Raw genomic sequence first — 18,716 nt, 5'->3', positions numbered from 1 at the left:
GGGATGGGCACCGGGACTGGCCTAGGGACGGGGACCGGCACGGAGCACCGGGACAGGGACAGGCACGGGGACGGGCACCGGGATGGGCATGGAGCACCGGTACGGGGACAGGCACGGGGACGGGCACCGGGATGGGCATGGAGCACCGGTACGGGGACAGGCACGGGGACGGGGACAGGCACGGAGCACCGGGATGGGAGCGGAGCAGCGGGACGGGGACAGGCCTGGGGACGGGGACCGGCATGGAGCACCGGTATGGGGACAGGCACGGGGACGGGCACCGGGATGGGCATGGAGCACCGGTACGGGGACAGGCACGGAGCACCGCGATGGGAGCGGATCCGGGGGTGGGCACGGAGCAGCGGGACAGGCACGGATCTCCGGAACGGGAATGGATCACCAGGATGGGAACGGGTAGAGATATGGGGATGGGCATGGGGCTGGGGATGGGAGCAGATCACCGGGATGGGGATGGGCACGAGTACGGGGATGGGCACAGATCACTGGGATGGGCATGGATCATTGGGATGGAGATGGGCACAGATGACCGGGACAAACATGGGCATGGGCATGGATCACCGGGACGGGCACGGAGCTGGGAATGGCCAAGGATCACCGGGATGGGCACAGATCACCAGGATGGGCATGGAGCTGGGGATGGGCACAGATCACTGGGATGGGGACGGGCATAGATCACCAGGACAAGCAAGGGTACGGGTATGGGCACAGATCACCAGGATGGGGCTGGGTATGGACCACCCCAGGGATGGCCCTTTGGATGCCTTCATCAGCCCTGGCTGGTGCCCACCTGGCCCCTCTGAGGACACCCCATGGATCCAGCCCTGGCTGCACCCCATGGATGCACTCCGACACCCCATGGATCCAGCCCTGGCTGCACCCCATGGATGCACCCTGACATTCCATGGATCCAGCCCTGGCTGCACCCCATGGATGCACTCCGACACCCCATGGATCCAGCCCTGGCTGCACCCCATGGATGCACTCCGACACCCCATGGATCCAGCCCTGGCTGCACCCCACAGATGCACTCCGACACCCCATGGATACTCCCCAGCATTCCATGGATGCACCCCACATTCCATCCATGGCTCCAGCCCCGGCTGCACCCCACGGCCGCCCCCGGCGTCCCCCCCGTGGCACAGCGGGGTCACACCAAGAGCCTTTATTGGGAGCGGGTCCAGGGCAGCGCCCCCGGCCCCCCAAATCCCCCCGGGCCCCCCCGGTCACTTCCCGGCCCCGGGTTTGTCGAAGAGCGCCGCGAGGTCCAGCATGGCCTGGCGGATGTTGCGGCCGAATCGCTGCGAGTCCTGCGGGCAGCGCTGCTCAGAGCCCGCCCCGAGCGCCCAAAGGGACACCCGGACCCCCCGTGCCCACCCCGGGGCACCCCCGGGCTGGGGGACCCCCAGAACAGCCGGCAGCCCGGTGGGGGGGGGGGGACGGGAATGTGGGGAGGGTCCCAGAGGGGGGACGGGGATGGGGCGGGGGTCCCACAGGGTGGATTGGGATGTGGGGAGGGTCCCAGGGATGGGATGGGGCGGGGGTCCCACAGGGTGGATTGGGATGGGGGGGGTCCCAGAGGGGGAACGGGATTGGACGGGGGTCCCACAGGGTGGATTGGGATGTGGGGCGGGGGTCCCAGGGATGGGACGGGGATGGGGCGGGGGTCCCACAGGGTGGATTGGGATGTGGGGAGGGTCCCAGGGGGGGGAACGGCATGGGGTGAGGGTCCCACAGGGTGAATTGGGATGTGGGAGGGTCCCAGGGATGGGGTGGGGTCCCACTGGGTGGATTGGGATGGGGAGGAGGGTCCCAGAGGGGGAACGGGGATGGGGTGGGGGTCCCACGGGGTGGATTGGGATATGAGGAGGGTCTCAGAGGGGGGAACGGGATGGGGTGGGGGTCCCACAGGGTGGATTGGGATATGAGGAGGGTCTCAGAGGGGGGAACGGGATGGGGTGGGGGTCCCACAGGGTGTATTGGGATGTGGGAGGGTCCCAGGGATGGGGTGGGGGTCCCACAGGGTGGATTGGGATGTGGGGAGGGTCCCAGAGGGGGGATGGGGTGGGGGTCCCACAGGGTGGATTGGGATCTGGGGAGGGTCCCAGGGATGGGGTGGGGGTCCCACAGGGTGGATTGGGATGTGGGGAGGGTCCCAGAGGAGGGGACAGGGACGGTCCCACAGCAAGGGGGGGGTGCAGGATGCAGCAGGGGCAATACCAGGGTCAGGGGTATCCCAGACCCACAGGTGACCCCCCAGGTGACCCCACGGATTGCAGCTCTGGTAGAGCCCCCTCCTCCCACCCCCGTGCCCCCCTCACCGTCTCGGGGCTGGAGTACTTGCTGGACACGTGGAAGGTGATGAGGTTCTCCCCGGCGATGATGTAGGACACCCCATAGCCATCGTCTGCCACCTGCCGGCGAGGGGGCAGAGGGGCCATGGGGCACCTGCGGGCACCTGGGACCCACCTGGGGCACCCACCCGGGGGCTGTGGGGCCGGGCTGAACCCCCCGGGTCACCCCTGTGGGGCTGGGGGCTCCCGGCGTGCGGCACCCCCTGCCCGAACCCACGGCGGGGATGGAGTACAAGAGCCCACGGTCCCCCCTGCACCCGCTGCCCCCCTCCCGGTGCCCTCCCGGTGCCCTCCCGGTGCCCCCCGGTGGTCCCGGAGCTCACGGGGCCGAAGCCGCCGCCGCAGGAGACGTGGTCGGGGAATTGCTCGAAGTCGAACATCTTGAGCTGCTGCTGCGGGGTCTGGCTGGTGGAGAGGCGCCAGGGCTCCGACAGCACCTGCGGGGACACTCGCTGCAGCCCGGGGCACCCCAATGCGCCCCAGAGAACCGCGGGGAACCCCAGGGCACCCCACTGTGCCCCACGGCACCCCAGGGAGCCCCACTGCCCCACTGTGCCCCACGGCACCCCAGGGAGCCCCACTGCCCCACTGTGCCCCACGGCACCCCAGTGCCAGAGCGGGACTCCACATGGGATGACACCAGGGAGGGTGGCAGTGCCCCCTTGTACCCTGCTGTGCCCCTCCATGTACCACTCTGTGTCCCCCCGTGCCCCCCTGCTCGTGTCCCACAGCGGCTCCATGTGTGCTCCCCCATGTCCCTGCCTGTCCTCCCCGTGTCCCCCTGTGTCCCTCAGTGCCAAGTGTGCTGCTCCCCTGTGCTCCCACCCGTGTCCTGTGTCACCCCCGTGTCACCCCCGTGCCCCTTGTGTCCCCCCGTGTCCCTCAGTGCCAAGTGTGCTGCTCTTCCCATGCTCCTACCCATACCCTGTGTCACCCTCGTGCCCCTCATGCCCCCCAGTGCTCTCCCACTCGTGTCCCTCCCGTGTCTCCCCGTGTCCCTCAGTGCCACTCCCGTGTGCTGCTCCCACGCTGCCCCCCCGTGTCTCTGTCCCCGTCCCGTGTCCCCTGTTCTGTGTCCCCATCCCGTGTCCCTGTCCCGTGTCCCCTGTCCTGTCCCCTGTCCTGTGTCCCTATCCCGTGCCCCTGTCCTGTCCCCTGTCCTGTGTGCCCCCGTGTCCCTGTCCTGTCCCCTGTCTTGTGTCCCCCTCCCGTGTCCCTGTCCCGTGTCCCCTGTCCTGTTCCCTGTCCTGTGTGCCCCCGTGTCCCTGTCCCGTGTCCCCTGTCCTGTCCCCTGTCCTGTGTCCCCATCCCGTGTCCCTATCCCGTGTCCCTGTCCTGTCCCCTGTCCTGTGTCCCCATCCCGTGTCCCTATCCCGTGTCCCCTGTCCTGTCCCCTGTTCTGTGTCCCCATCCCGTGTCCCTGTCCCGTGTCTCTGTCCTGTCCCCTGTCCTGTGTGCCCCCGTGTCCCTGTCCCGTGTCCCCTGTCCTGTTCCCTGTCCCGTGTCCCCTGTCCTGTGTCCCTGTCCCGTGTCCCCTGTCCTGTCCCCTGTCCTGTGTCCCTATCCCGTGTCCCTGTCCCGTGTCCCCTGTCCTGTCCCCTGTCCTGTCCCCTGTCCTGTCCCCTGTCCTGTTCCCTGTCCTGTGTCCCCATCCCGTGTCCCTGTCCCGTGTCCCCTGTCCTGTGTCCCCATCCCGTGTCCCTGTCCCGTGTCCCCTGTCCTGTTCCCTGTCCTGTGTGCCCCCGTGTCCCTGTCCCGCGCTGACCTTGGCCAGGAAGGGGCTCTGCGTGCCCAGGTACCGGGACATCAGGTAGAGGCAGAAGAGGTGGCGGTCGATGCCCGCGCCCGTCATGGCGAGGCGATAGAGCTGCTGGTGCTTCTCTGCCGCGGCCTTGAACAGCTGCTGCCGCTCCGAGCGCTGCGGGAGAGCCCCAAATTACAGCCAAACTGCACCCCAAACCTGCACCCCAAACCTGAGCCCCGAACCTGCACCCCAAACCTGAACCCCGAACCTGCACCCCAAACCTGCACCCTGATACAGCCCCCAAACCCGAACCTTGAACAGCTGCTGCCGCTCCGAGCGCTGCGGGAGAACCCCAAATTACAGCCAAACTGCACCCCAAATCTGCACCCCGAACCGGAACCCTGATACAGCCCCCAAACCTGCGCCTTGAACAGCTGCTGCCGCTCCGAGCGCTGCGGGACAGCCCCAAATTACAGCCAAACTGCACCCCAAACCTGCACCCCGAACCTGAACCCCGAACCTGCACCCCAAACCTGCACCCTGATACAGCCCCCAAACCTGCACCTTGAACAGCTGCTGCCGCTCTGAGCACTGCGGGACAGCCCCAAATTACACCCAAACTGCACCCCAAAACTGAACCCCGAACCTGAACCCTGATACAGCCCCCAAACCTGCACCTTGAACAGCTGCTGCCGCTCTGAGTGCTGCGGGGTACGGGGTGAACCCCAAATTAACTGACACCCCAAACCTGAACCCCAAACTGAGCTCAAACCAGAACTCTGACGCAGCCCCCAGATCTGCACCTTGATCAGCTGCTGCTGCTCCGAGCGCTGTGGGAGAACCCCAAATTACACCCAAACTGCACCCCAAACCTGCACCCCAAACCTGCACCCTGATACAGCCCCCAAACCTGCACCTTGAACAGCTGCTGCCGCTCTGAGCGCTGCGGGAGAGCCCCAAATTACACCCCAAAATAACTGACACCCCAAACCTGCACCAAACTGAACCCTGATGCAGCCCCCAGATCTGCACCTTGATCAGCTGCTGCCGCTCTGAGCGCTGGGGGAGAACCCCAAATTACACCCCAAAACTGACACCCTCAACCTGCACCCCAAACCTGAACCCCAAACTGAGCTCAAATCAGAACTCTGACACAGCCCCCAAATCTGCACCTTGAACAGACACTGCCCCTCCAAGCGCTGGGGAGTCTGGGGGGGAGCTGGACTCCAAACTGAACCCCAACACACCCCAAAGCTGCACCCCGAACTGAACCCAAACCTGCACCCCAAATCTGCACCTGCTGCTGCCCCTCTGCATGCTGGGGATGGGTTGGGGAGGCTGAACCACAAACTGTACCCCAAACTGCACCCCAAACCTGCACCCCAAACTGTACCCCAAACTGCACCCCAAACTGCACCCCAAACTGCACCCCAAACCTGCACCCCAAACTGCACCCCAAACTGCACCCCAAACTGCACCCCAAACTGCACCCCAAACTGCACCCCAAACTGTACCCCAAACCTGCACCCCAAACTGTACCCCAAACCTGCACCCCAAACTGCACCCAGCACCCCGTGAGGGACAGGACCCTCTGTGAGGGATGGGGACATCCAGGGAGGATGGGGACCCCCCGAGTGACAATCCCAGCAGGGTGTGGCGGTTCCCAGGCCGCCCCGTGTCCCCGCCGGTGTCACTCACGCTGCTCCAGGTGTCGCCCATGCTGCGCACGAAGGCCGTGGCCTCGGAGGTGCAGGAGCGCACGGTCTCGGTGCGGCCCTCGCGGAACAGCCGCGTCATGGACGCCTCGTAGGTCAGGCAGAAGGAGCCCTTGTCCTGGGGGGTGGCAGCATGGGGACACGGCATGGGCCTGGCTCGTCCCAATGCCTGCCTGCTGCTGGTCACACCCACCTCGTCCTTCCCTGGTGCTGTACCATCCCGTCCCATCCCATCCCATCCCATCCCGTCCCGTCCTGTCCTGTCCCATCCCATCCCATCCCATCCCATCCCATCCCATCCCATCCCGTCCCGTCCCATCCCGTCCCGTCCCGTCCCGTCCCATCCCGTCCCGTCCCGTCCCGTCCCATCCCATCCCATCCCATCCCATCCCGTCCCATCCCGTCCCATCCCGTCCCATCCCGTCCCGTCCCGTCCCGTCTCATCCCATCCCATCCCTATCCCATTCTATCCCTATCCCTGTCCCATCCCATCCACATCACCATTCCATACCTACCCTACCCCATCTCAGCTCCCTCCTGCCCCATTCCCATTCCCACCCCATGGATCCTATGCCATCCCATCCCATCCACATCACCATTCCATCCCATCCCATCATCCCATTATCCCGTTATCCCATCCCACGCCAATCCCATCCCACCCCAATCCCATCCCACCCCATCCCACCCCATCCCACCCCATCCCATCCCATCCCATCCCATCCCATCCCATCCCATCCCATCCCATCATCCCATTATTCCATTTCCCATCCCACCCCAATCCCATCCCACCCCATTCCCATTCCCATCCCATCCCACGCCAATCCCATCCCACCCCATTCCCATTCCCATTCCCATTCCCATTCCCATTCCCATTCCCATTCCCATTCCCATTCCCATTCCCATTCCCGTCCCATCCCATTCCCATTCCATCCCACCCCATTATCCCATTTCCACGGCTCCCGTTCCCGTCCCTCACTCGGAAGTGTGCCAGCTGCAGGGCGATCTGGATGAAGGCGTCGGGGCTGGTGCGGCAGCGCTTGATGAGCCCCTTGCCGAACGTGGTGAACGGGAAGCAGCAGAAATCCACGTCGTTGGCCAGCGCCCGCGCCACGCGCAGCGACGCCTCGATGGCCCCCACCCCCTGGGGACACGGCACGGCATGGCACGGCATGGCACGGCATGGCACCTGAACCCATGCTCACACCTGTACCTGTACCCACATCCAAGCCACCCCCAGCGACCCCTCGGTGGCCGCCACCCCCTGGGGACACTGCATGGCACGGCACAGCATGGCACTGCGTTCACCTGTGTCCTCACCCTCACCTGTCCCCGCCCTGTCACCCACCTCGGGGGGGATGTTCCACTGCAGGCGCTGGGGGGGGGCCAGCTGCCACCTGGGGTCCCCCTTGCAGTGCCCGTCCTCGGTGTAGCCCAGCTGGAACTTGTCCGTGGCCAGCATGAACTGGGGGGGACAGCGGGCGGTGGGAAGGGGGCAATGACCCCCGGCCCCCCAAAACCCCCGGGCCCCAAAACCCCCAGGCCCCCAAAACTCCCGCCCCCACAACTCCATAACGCCCAGAGCCCCAATTCCACAATCCACCCAGACCCCAAATCCCCAGAACTCTCAACCCTCAAACCATGACTGCCCCAACCCTGAATTCCCAAGACCCCTGATCGCCCAATTCTGTGCCCCCAGACCCCCAATCCCATGGGCCCCCAACCCTTCAGCTCCCCAAACCCCAAATCCCCAAGCCCCCCGACCTCCCAATCCCATGACCCTCCAACACCCAAATCCCCAAATCCCTTGGCCCCCCAGTTCCATGGTCAGTTCCATGGTCCCCCACACCCAAATCCCCAAATCCCCCCAGTTCCATGGTCTCCCACACCCCAAATCCCCAAGGCCCTGGCCCCTGATCCCCCAATTCCATGGGCCCCCAACCCTCGAGCTCCACAAACCCCAAATCCCAAAGCCCCCGACCCCGCCATCCCCCCCGACCACCTGCAGCCCCCAAGCCCCTCAAATGCCCCTATCCCCAAAACCTCCCATCACCCCAACTCCCTGAGCCCCTCAGCTCCCCAATCCCAAACCCTCAGAGCCCCCCCAGAATCCCGACCCTCACCCTCACAGCCTCGGGCAGAACCCCCACATCTTCCCTCCATCCCCATCCCCAAACGGGGGTCCCCAGCCTTGGGGTGCCGTATAGGGGTCCCCAACTGAGGGTTCCCAACCTGGCCAGGAGTCCCCAGCCCTTGGGCCCCCCATGGGATCCCCCCAACTGAGGGTCCCCAGCCCCGGGGTGCCCCACTGGGGGGTTGCCCGTGCCAGGGGTGCCCCATTGGGGGTGTCCCTGCCCCATTTGGGGTGTCCCCACCCGGGGGAGCCCCATTGGTGCCCCGGTACCTCCCAGAGGTGCCCCACGATGGGGGCGTCGGCCCAGGAGTGCTCGGCGTTGGCCCCGATCTTGCCGTTCTTGTAGACCACCACTGTGAAGGACTTGTCGAACCAGCTGGGGGCAGTTTTGGGGGGATTTGAGGGTGTTTAGGGGGTGTTTGGGGTGTTGGGGGGCAGAGGGTACCGGGAGGGAGAGGGCAGGGGCAGTGGAGGGGGACAAGGGCAAGAGGGGATTTGGGGAGATGGCAGGGGAGGGTGGGGGGTTTGAAGGGGATGGGGGGGGGGTTCGGGAGACCTGGGAGGATTTTGGGGTGCCCACAGGTGGTGGGAGCAGCAGGGATGGGGTGCTGGGGGTCTGACGGTGCTGGGGGGTCTGGGAATGGGTCTGGGATTGTAGGATGGGGGTGCTGAGGGTGCTGGGCTGAGGTTTGGGGTGCTGGGCTGAGGTTTGGGGTCCCAGCAGGGTTTTTGGGGTGCCCTTCGGTTACAGCAGTGCAGCAGGGACTTGGGTGATGGGGTCTGGGGGGGCTGGGGGTGATGTGAGGGGGTTCAAAGGGGCTGGGGGGTGTCCTGGGGGAGTCTTGGGTTACTCACAGTCATAGCAATGGCTGTGCAGCAGCGACAGGGCTGGGTGGGGATTTGGGGTTTCTTTGGGGGGCTCTGGCAGTATTTGTGGGTGTCTGTGGGTGTTTGGGGTGCAGCTTTGGGCTCCTGGGGTGTTTGGGTTACTCACAGTCATAGCAATGGCTGTGCAGCAGCGACAGGGCTGGGTGGGTGTTTGGGATATCTGGGGTGTCTGGGTGCAGCTTTGGGGTCCTGGGGGTGGTTTTGGGGCATTCACCAGTCATAGCAGTGGCCGTGCAGCAGGGACTGGGCTGGGTGCGTTTTGGGGTGTGTGAGGTTTTTGTGGGTACCAGGGGCAAGTTTTGGGGTGTTTCAGGTGACACACCGGTCGTAGCAGCGGCCGTGCAGCTGTGACTGGGCTGGGTGGGTGTTTGGGGGTTTTTGTGGGTACCAGGGGCAGGTTTTGGGGTGTCCTGTCTCACGCACCGGTCGTAGCAGCGGCTGTGCAGCTGTGACTGGGTCGGTGTGAGTTTGGGTGTGTGGGGTTTTTGTGGGTACCAGGGGCAGGTTTTGGGGTGTCCTGTCTCACGCACCGGTCGTAGCAGCGGCCGTGCAGCAGGGATTTGGCGTAGGCGTCCATGCAGCCCGGCTGGGTGGGATCCTGGCCGTGCTCTTCCTCGTCCAGCGTGAGGAAGAAGGCGGCGCGCTCGATGGCGTCCAGGGACGCCTTGTTGGGGCCGCGGCTGAAGAACCGCGCCCGCGCCTCGGCCCACGGCACCCTGGGCAGTGCTGGTCAGCGAGGGGCACCCCAAACCCCAAACCCCGCATCCCACCCTGGGCAGTGCTGGTCAGCGAGGGGCACCCCAAACCCCAAACCCCGCATCCGACCCTGGGCAGCCACGGTCAGTGCGGGGCACCCCAAACCCCAAACCCCACATCCCACCCTGGGCAGTGCTGGTCAGCGCGGGGCACCCCAAACCCCAAACCCCACATCCCGCATCCCACCCTGGGCAGTGCTGGTCAGTGAGGGGCACCCCAAACCCCAAACCCCACATCCCACCCTGGGCAGTGCTGGTCAGTGAGGGGCACCCCAAACCCCACATCCCACCCTGGGCAGTGCTGGTCAGCGCGGGGCACCCCAAACCCAAAACCCCACATCCTGCATCCACCTGGGCAGTGCTGGTCAGTTGCGGGGCACCCCGAACCCCACATCCCGATCCCACCCTGGGCAGTATGGTCAGTGAGGGGCACCCAAACCCCAAACCCCAACTCGCATCTCACCCTGGGCAGTGCTGGTCAGCGAGGGGCACCCCAAACCCCAAACCCCGCATCCCACCCTGGGCAGTGCTGGTCAGTGAGGGGCACCCCAAACCCCAAACCCCACATCCCACCCTGGGCAGTGCTGGTCAGCGCGGGGCACCCCAAACCCCAACCCACATCCCACCTGGGCAGTGCTGGTCAGCGCGGGGCACCCAAACCCAAACCCCACGCATCCCACCCTGGGCAGTGCTGGTCAGCGAGGGGCACCCCAAACCCAAACCCAAACCCCGCATGCCACCCTGGGCAGTGCTGGTCAGTGCGGGGCACCCCAAACCCCAAACCCCGCATCCCACCCTGGGCAGTGCTGGTCAGTGAGGGGCACCCCAAACCCCGCATCCCACCCTGGGCAGTGCTGGTCAGCGCGGGGCACCCCAAACCCCAAACCCCGCATCCCACCCTGGGCAGTGCTGGTCAGCGAGGGGCACCCCAAACCCCAAACCCCACATCCCGCATCCCACCCTGGGCAGTGCTGGTCAGTGCGGGGCACCCCAAACCCCGCATCCCACCCTGGGCAGTGCTGGTCAGTGAGGGGCACCCCAAACCCCAAACCCCACATCCCGCATCCCACCCTGGGCAGTGCTGGTCAGTGCGGGGCACCCCAAACCCCAAACCCCAAACTCCGCATCCCACCCTGGGCAGCCACGGTCAGTGAGGGGCATCCCACATCCCACCCTGGGTGGCATTGGGGCACCCTGGACCCCCACACCGCACCCCAGGGTCATTGAGGACCCCTCCGAGTCCCCCACCCATGAGGGTTGTCCCATGTCCCTGTGCGAGACTGGGGACAGGGATGGGGGACAGAGATGGGGACAGGACGCCCTGGTGGTCCAGGGTTCCCAACACTCCCAGTGTTCCCAGTATCCCCAGTGTGCCCATCGCTCCCAGAGTTCCCTGGAGCCCATTATGCCCAGCATCCCCAGTATTCCCAGTATGGCCATTGCTCCCATTGTTCCCAGTGTTCCCGGTGTTCCCAGGTGACCTGTATTTTTAGTATGCCCAGCATGCCCATTATTCTTGGAGTTCCCAGATTTTCCAGGTGCCCAGTGTCGCCATTATTCCCATTAATCCCAATATTTCTGGTGTTCCCAGAGTTCTCAGGTGCCCAGCATCCCAGTATCCCCATTACTCCCAGAGTTGCTGGTATTTCCAAGTCCCCAGTGTCTCCAGTATCCCTATTATTATTCCCATTATCCCCAGAGTTCCCAGATGCCCAGTGCCCCCAGGTTTCTCAGAATTCCCAGTATTCCCATTATGTCCATTATTCCCATTATTCCCAGAGTTCCCAGATGCCCAGCGTCCCCAGTATCCCCATTATTTCCATTGTTCCCAGTGTTCCCAGAGTTCCAAGTACGCCCAGCATCCCCATTATTCCAAATATTCCCAGAGTTCCTGGTATTTCCAGGTGTCCATTATTCCCAGTATCTCCGGTATTCCCATTATTCCCATTATACACATTATTCCCAGTGTTCCTGGAGTTCGCGGTGCTCCCAGAGCTTCCAGTTTCCCCAGTATTATTTCCATTATTCCCAGTGTTCCCAGAGCTCCCAGGTGCCCAGAGTCCCCAATATCCCCATTATTCCCGGAGTTCCTAGAGTTCCCAGTATCCCAGTATGCCCATTATTCCCATTGCTCCCAGAGTTCCTGGTATTTCCAGGTGCACAGTGTCCCCAGTATCCCCATTATTATTTCCATTATTTCTGGTGCTCCCAGAGCTCCCAGGTACCCAGTGTCCCCATTATTCCCATTATTCCCATTATTCCCGGAGTCCCCAGCATTCCAGTACGCCCAACATCCCCATTATTCCCAATGTTCCTGGAGTTCCCAAGTTCCCAGCATCCCCAATATCCCCATTATTATTTCCATTATTCCCGGAGTTCCCAAGTGCCCAGCATCCCCAGTATCCCCATTATTATTCCCATTATTCCCGGTGTTCCCAGAGCTCCCAGGTGCCCAGTATCCCCAGTGTCCCCATTATTCCCGGAGTCCCCATAGCTCCCAGCATCCCAGTACGCCCAACACCCCGGTCATTCCCGGTGCCTCGCACCTTTCCCCGGCCGTGAGCGCCGCCAGCCGCTCCTCTCCGGGCTGCGGGGGCGAGGGGTCCTCCAGGATCCTCTGGAATTGCATCTCCAGGTCTGCGGGCGGCAGCACCTGCCCCCCGTAGTAGAGCCACACCTTGTAGTAGCGGCCCTTGTGGTACACGGCCAGGTGTTTGCTGTCGGTCAGGTGCAGCAGCGTGTCTGGGGGGGGCACGGGGGGTCAGGCCAGGCAGCCGGGACCCCCGGGACGCCCCCCGGGCCGGTGCCGCCCCCTCCCCGGGCCGTACCCGTCTCCTTTCCCGGGATGCGGGTGGTGTTGAACATCCGCTCCAACTGGTACGAGCACATGGGCACCACGCCCAGCGCCATCATCTGGGGAGGGGGCGCACGGCTCAGGGGGGCTCGGGGGGGGCGGCGTGCCCAGCTCTGCCGCTGCCACCCCCGCTCCGAGACCCCCGACTGCCCCGGGCGACACCGCCCTGCTCCTGTCACACGGAGCTCTCCCTGCTCTCCCGGGACCCCCAAATCCATGGGGTCCCCACAGCTCCCCCAACCCCACAGGACCCCCAAATCCATGGGGTCCCCACAGCTCCCCCAACCCCACAGGACCCCCAGGACCCCCAAATCCATGGGATCTCCACAGCTCCCCCAACCCCACAGGACCCCCAAATCCATGGGGTCCCCACAGCTCCCCCAACCCCACAGGACCCCCAAATCCATGGGGTCCCCACAGCTCCCCCAGCCCCACAGGACCCCCAAATCCATCGGATCTCCACAGCTCCCCCAGCCCCACAGGACCCCCAAATCCATGGGATCTCGCAGCTCCCCCAACCCCACAGGACCCCCAGGACCCCCAAATCCCCCAGATCCCCACAGCTCCCCCAACCCCCTGGGACCCCCAGGATCCCCCTGGAACGCCGAGCTCCCCCAGCCCCCTGGGACCCCCAAAACCCCTCAGTTCCCCCGGACTCTCCGGCCCCTCAGCCCCATGGGACCCTCCGGAGCCCCCAGCCCCATGGCGCCCTCTCAGTCCCTTCAACCCTAAAGAACCTCCCAGTCCCATGGGACTCCCTCAGTTTCCAGTCCCCTTGGCCCCCCCAGCCCCACGGGACCCCCCTGGGACCCCCAACCCCATGGGACCCCCCCAGCTCCATTGGGGCCCCCCAGTCCCCCCTCACCGGGGTGATCTGCCCCCATTCCAGCTGCTGCCGGTACAACAGTACAACGCTGACCCCACCCCTCCGGGACCCCCAGGACCCCCCAGCCCTGTGGGACCCCCTGGACGCCCCCAAGCCCCCGGGCCCCCTCACCGGGGGGATCTCGCCCCGGTCCAGCCGCCGCCGGTAGAGCAGGATGGAGTGCACCACGTTGGCCGCCCGCGCAGCCTGGACGCGGCTGGGGGTCACGTACAGGAAATCCTGGCGACAAGGGGACAAGCCGCGGGTTGCGGGGGGTGCCGGGGGGTCCCCGGCGGGGTTTGGGGGTCCCCAGGCCCCCCTCCATCCCTTACCATGGCGTAGTAGTTGCTGTTGACCATGATGGGGCTGCGGCCGCGCAGGTAAATGTACTCCTCCCACCAGTCGCTGACCTGCGGGAACGGGGACGGGGACAAGGGACACGGGACAGGGGATGGGGACAAGGGACAGGGACAGGGGACAGAGGGGGGAAGAGAGCACAGGGGCAGGGATGGAGAGAGGGAACCGGGAAAGGCCACAGGGAGAGGGACGTGGGATAGGGGACAGTGACAAGGACAAGGGAGAGGGGACATGGGATAGGGGACAGGAATGGAGACAAGGAACGGGGAGACAGGGATAGGGGACAGGGTAAAGGGTGAGGGAACAGGGACAGGGGACAGGAACGGGGATGGGGACAGGGATAGGAATATGAACAGGAATGGGGGACAGGGAGAGGGGACAGGGACAAGGGTTAGGAGGCAGGGACAAGGACGGGAGACAGGGGAAGGGACAGAAACAGGGGACAGTGACAGGGGACAGGATCCTCTGCCCCTACTGCTCCAGCCAGGACACCCAGGAGATCCCAAATCCCTCCTCACGCTGCCGGGAGGGGACACCGGTTCCGGGGTCACCACCCCAAAGGCCGCGGGCTCCCCGTGTCCCCGGCTGTCCCCACACTCACATAGTTGGTTGTCCACCAGGACTTGAGGCGCAGGTACCGCTGCAGCCGCGGCGCTGTCTTCTCCTGGAACTCCTTGGCCAGCGCCTCCATCTCCCGGAATTTGTCATCGTCCAGGAGCGGCCGCACCGACTCCAGGTACTGTGGGGAGGGGACACGGGTGACCCCCCGCCACCGCCACCGCGGGCACCCCTCGGGCCCCAGCCCCGCGGGGACGGCGTACCCGGGCAATGGTGGCTTTCACGGGCGGCACCGGCAGCGTGGGGAGGGAGCTCTGGAAGCTGTACAGGAGGGGCTTGCGGAAGGACATGATCTTCACCATCGCCTGCGGGAGCAGCGGCAGGAGGAGGAGGAGGAGGAGGAGGGATGGGGTGAGGATGCACAGCTCCCACAGCTCCCAAAAAAATCCAGGCACCCACAGCTCCCACAGCACCCAAAGCTCCTGCACCAGCCACAGGTCCCACGGCTCCCAAAAATCTCCAGGTATCCATGGCTCCCAAAAAATCCACGGCTACCAAAACCTCCACAGCTCACAAAGCTCCCCGAGTTTCCAAAGCTCCCACAGCTCCTACACCAGTCACAGCTCCCGCAGTTCCCAGAGCATCCACATCTCCCATAGCTCCAACAGCTCCCCGAGTTCCCACAGCTGGTTCCCACATCTCCCAAGGTTTCCCTGGCAGCCACAACTCCAGCAGCTCCCACAACTCCATGGCATCTGTGGCTCCCATGGCATCCAAAGCTCCCACAGCTCCCAAAACTCCTACAGCTCCCACATCTCCCAAAGTTCCCACAGCTCCCAAAGTTCCCAAAGCTCCCACAGTTCCCAAAGCTCCCACAGCTCCCACATCTCCCAAAGTTCCCAAAGCTCCCACAGTTCCCAAAGCTCCCAAAGCTCCCACAGCTCCCAAAGCTCCCACAGCTCCCACATCTCCCAAAGTTCCCAAGCTCCCACAGCTCCAAATCTCCAACATGTCCCAAAGCTCCAACATGTCCCAAAGCTCCCACATCTCCCAAATCTCCAACATGTCCCAAAGCTCCTACACCAGCCACAGCTCCCACGGTTCCCACAACTCCCCAAAAATCTCCAGGCACCCATGGCTCCCAAAGTACCCATGACTACCAAAACTTCCACAGCTCCCACAGCTCCCAAAGCTCCGTGAGTTTCCACAGCTCCAATGGCACCAAAGCTCCCACAGCTCCCAAAGAACTCCAGGCACCCACAGCACACACAGCTCCCAGGGCACCCAAAGCTCCCAAAAATCTCCAGGCACCCATGGCACCCGAAGCACCCATGACTGCCAAAACTTCCACGGCTCCCATGGCTCCCACAGCTCCCAAAAATCTCCAGGCACCCATGGCACCCGAAGCACCCATGACTACCAAAACTTCCACGGCTCCCATGGCTCCCACAAATCTCCAGGCACCCATGGCTCCCAAAAACCCACGGCTCTCAGAGCATCCACGTCTCCCATTGCTCCAACAGCTCCCGAGTTCCTGCAGCTCCCATGGTTCCCACATCTCCAAAGGCTTCCATAGCTCCAACAGCTCCCACAACTCCATGGCATCTGTGGCTCCCACATCTCCCAAAGCTCCCACATCTCCCATGGCTCCCACATCTCCCAAAGCTCCCAAAGCTCCCACATCTCCCAAAGCTCCCACATCTCCCAAAGCTCCCACAGCTCCCAAAGCTCCCACATCTCCCACAGTTCCCAAAGCTCCAACAGCTCCCACAGTTCCCAAAGCTCACACATCCCTCACAGCTCCCACATCTCCCATAGCTTCCACAGTTCTCAAAGCTCCCACAGTTCCAACATCTCCCACACTTCCCAAAGCTCCCACATTTCCAACATCTCCCACACTTCCAAAGCTCCCACAGTTCCAACATCTCCCACACTTCCCAAAGCTCCCACATTTCCCGCATGTCCCGGCGCGGCGTCGCTCACCATCCAGAGGCGGGTGCTGCGGCTCATGCGCCCGTGGGGCTCGAACATCCAGCCGTGGTAGGAGAGCAGCAGGCGGAGCAGCCTCCGGAAGAGCAGCACGGCCGCCAGCCAGGCGCCCGTGGAGAACACCACGGTGCTGATCACGGTCTGCGCCCGGGGGCTCAGCGCCTCGCTGGGGACACACGGGGGACACGGCCTCAGCGGTGGGGACAGCGCGGGTGGCACCCCCGGAGTGTCCCCAGGCTGGGCTGTGCCCCTGGTGGCACTGCCAAGGAATGTCCCCAGGTGGGGCTGTGCCTGTGGAGTGGGACCCACGGGGATGTCCCTGCGTGGGGTGCCTTGAGGGACACCCCTAAAGGGAGACGTCACGGGCCTCCTGCACCTTCTGGGGGTGAGGGTCCCTCCGTGGGGTGGGATTCCTTGAGGGACACCCCCAAAGGGAGACGTCACGGGCCTCCTGCACCTTCTGGGGGTGAGGGTCCCTCCGTGGGGTGGGATTCCTTGAGGGACACCCCCAAAGGGAGACGTCACGGGCCTCCTGCACCTTCTGGGGGTGAGGGTCCCTCCGTGGGGGTGGGACCCCTTGAGGGACACCCTCAAATGGGGCGGGGATGTGCAGGGTGGAGCCCCCAGGGCTGTCCCGGGTCCCCATGGCCACGCTGGGTCTGGGGTCTCTCCCCGGGACACTGCAGCGGGGGCGTGCAGGTTGTCCCCATGTGGGCTGTCCCCAGCACGGGCTGTCCCCGCTGGCCCTGCGGTGTCCCGGCCGTGTCCCGGGTCCCGCTCACCTGCGGGGCAGCCAGTGCTGGATGCGGGCGATGAGCCCCAGGGACGGATCCACCTGGCAGTAGCAGGAGCCGGCCGTGGCCATCACCACCACCATCCAGCTGGAGGGCGACGCGGGGTACACGCCGGTCAGGAAGCTGTTCTGTGGGCACAGCGGGGTCACGGGGGCGCACGGGGGTGGCACCGGAGGGGGCACGGGCGGCCGAGCCCACCTTGGCGCGGACTAAGCGCTTCTTCCATGAGTGCACGACGGCCAGGTAGAGCTGGCGCACGGCCTCGCGGCTCAGTTGGAAGCCCAAGCCCTCGGGGGTGACCGTGAACTGGAAGGCCACGGCCTGGTGAGCTTCCGCCATGGTGGGGACCGGCCGGTGACACCTGCGGGGGACACGGGGGCGGTGGGCGCGGGCACGGAGCGGGGGGCGGTGGGGACAGCGGTGCCCAGCCGGTGTGCCCGGGGCGGTGCCAGCCCCCGGGAGCCCCGGCCGCGTCACGGCGGTGTCACGGCGGCGTCACGTGGCGCTGGCCCGGTGCCCACTGAGGGAAGGGTCAGCGCTGTCACCGCCGCCCGCGCGGCCCCGGAGGGGACAGCGGCGAGGAAGGACAGCCCGGCCCCTGGCCCCGCCCGTGGCACACGCTGTCCCCTGCCCGTGTCCCCTGCGGGACATGGCCGGGGTGCCACCAAGTCCCCGTGTCACCACGGTGGGCCCTGGAGACCCCTCCGCTCTGGGGGTGCCACAAAGCCCCCAGCTCTGGGACCCCCCGGTAGAGCCAGGGCCGAGCCCGGGGGCGGCGGGGGTGACCCTCCTGTCCCCAACACGGGCACCTTTCCCACGGTGCCTTGGGCTGAGGGTGACAGCCGGGACCCGATCACAGCGGGGCTGCTGTGCCCTCTGCACCGCGTGGCGTCACCACCCCGCGCCCCATGGCACCCCACGGTGTCACCAGGCCTGGCACGGCACCGATGGCACCCCATGGCACAGCCCGGCCTGGCACGGCACACCTGGGCACTAAAGCACATCCCCAGCCCTGCAGGGCACCGTGGCACTGCCACTGCCCGGCTGTGTGTCACCGCCCTGTGCCACCCGCTGGGCACAGTGGCACTGTGGCCCGGCCCTGCCCGCCCTGTCCCGCGTGTCGCTGCTGCGGGTGGCACCGGGGCCACTCCCGCCGTGTCCCCCGCCCCGCCCAAGGTCACGGCGGCTCCGGGGCCGGGATGCGCAGCCCCGGGGCGGCCCCGCCCGTTCCCCCCGCGTGGGGCCGGGCCCCGCTCCGGGACCCCCGGAGGTGACCCCGCCAGGGGACCCTCGGAGGGGACCCCCGGACACGCGGGGGGCGCGGGGGTCGCTCCGCACGGACACGCGTGGAGCCGGCACCGGGCGCGGCGGCACGGGAGGGACCGGGGCGGCTGTGCCGGTACCGGGGCTGTCCCCGCGCTGCCGCCGCCGCCCCCGCGGGGCTCCCCGCGCGCGGGTCCTGTCGCGCCCCCTCCCCGGGCCCGGTACCTGCGTGGGCAGCGCGGGGGCCGCGGCTCCGCGGGACGACGGCTCCTGCGGCCGCGGCAGCCGCCAGCCGGTAACCGGACACCGGCGGGGCCGGGCGGGACCGGAGCCGCTCCGCCCCCGGGGGGACCGCGACACCCGGGGGGACCCCGACACACCGGGACGGCAGCGGCAGCGCGGGGGGACCCGGATACGCGGTGTCCCGGGGG

General features: G+C 65.8%; 1 protein-coding gene across 1 annotated transcript; it reads right to left on the bottom strand.

Moving 5' to 3' along the window:
- Positions 1-1,167: 1,167 nt before the first annotated feature.
- CPT1B (carnitine palmitoyltransferase 1B) lies at positions 1,168-18,615 on the bottom strand. Its single transcript, XM_064703131.1, has 19 exons — positions 18,511-18,615; positions 17,221-17,383; positions 17,011-17,150; positions 16,223-16,394; positions 14,503-14,604; positions 14,283-14,420; positions 13,657-13,734; positions 13,457-13,564; positions 12,434-12,518; positions 12,152-12,347; positions 9,381-9,566; positions 8,233-8,338; positions 7,177-7,293; positions 6,808-6,972; positions 5,815-5,949; positions 4,138-4,290; positions 2,696-2,809; positions 2,340-2,432; positions 1,168-1,328 (listed from the first exon to the last, which is right to left on the bottom strand). The coding sequence occupies exons 2-19, from the start codon at positions 17,359-17,361 to the stop codon at positions 1,245-1,247; spliced, it is 2,313 nt and encodes a 770-aa protein (XP_064559201.1). The 5' UTR covers positions 17,362-17,383; positions 18,511-18,615; the 3' UTR covers positions 1,168-1,244.
- Between the last annotated feature and the right edge of the window lie 101 nt (positions 18,616-18,716).

The sequence above is a fragment of the Zonotrichia leucophrys genome, chromosome 1A (assembly GCF_028769735.1).
Source record: "Zonotrichia leucophrys gambelii isolate GWCS_2022_RI chromosome 1A, RI_Zleu_2.0, whole genome shotgun sequence".
Lineage (NCBI taxonomy): Eukaryota > Metazoa > Chordata > Aves > Passeriformes > Passerellidae > Zonotrichia > Zonotrichia leucophrys.
Note: the sequence above shows the minus strand (reverse complement) of the source record. Positions and strands in the feature narration are given on the sequence as shown.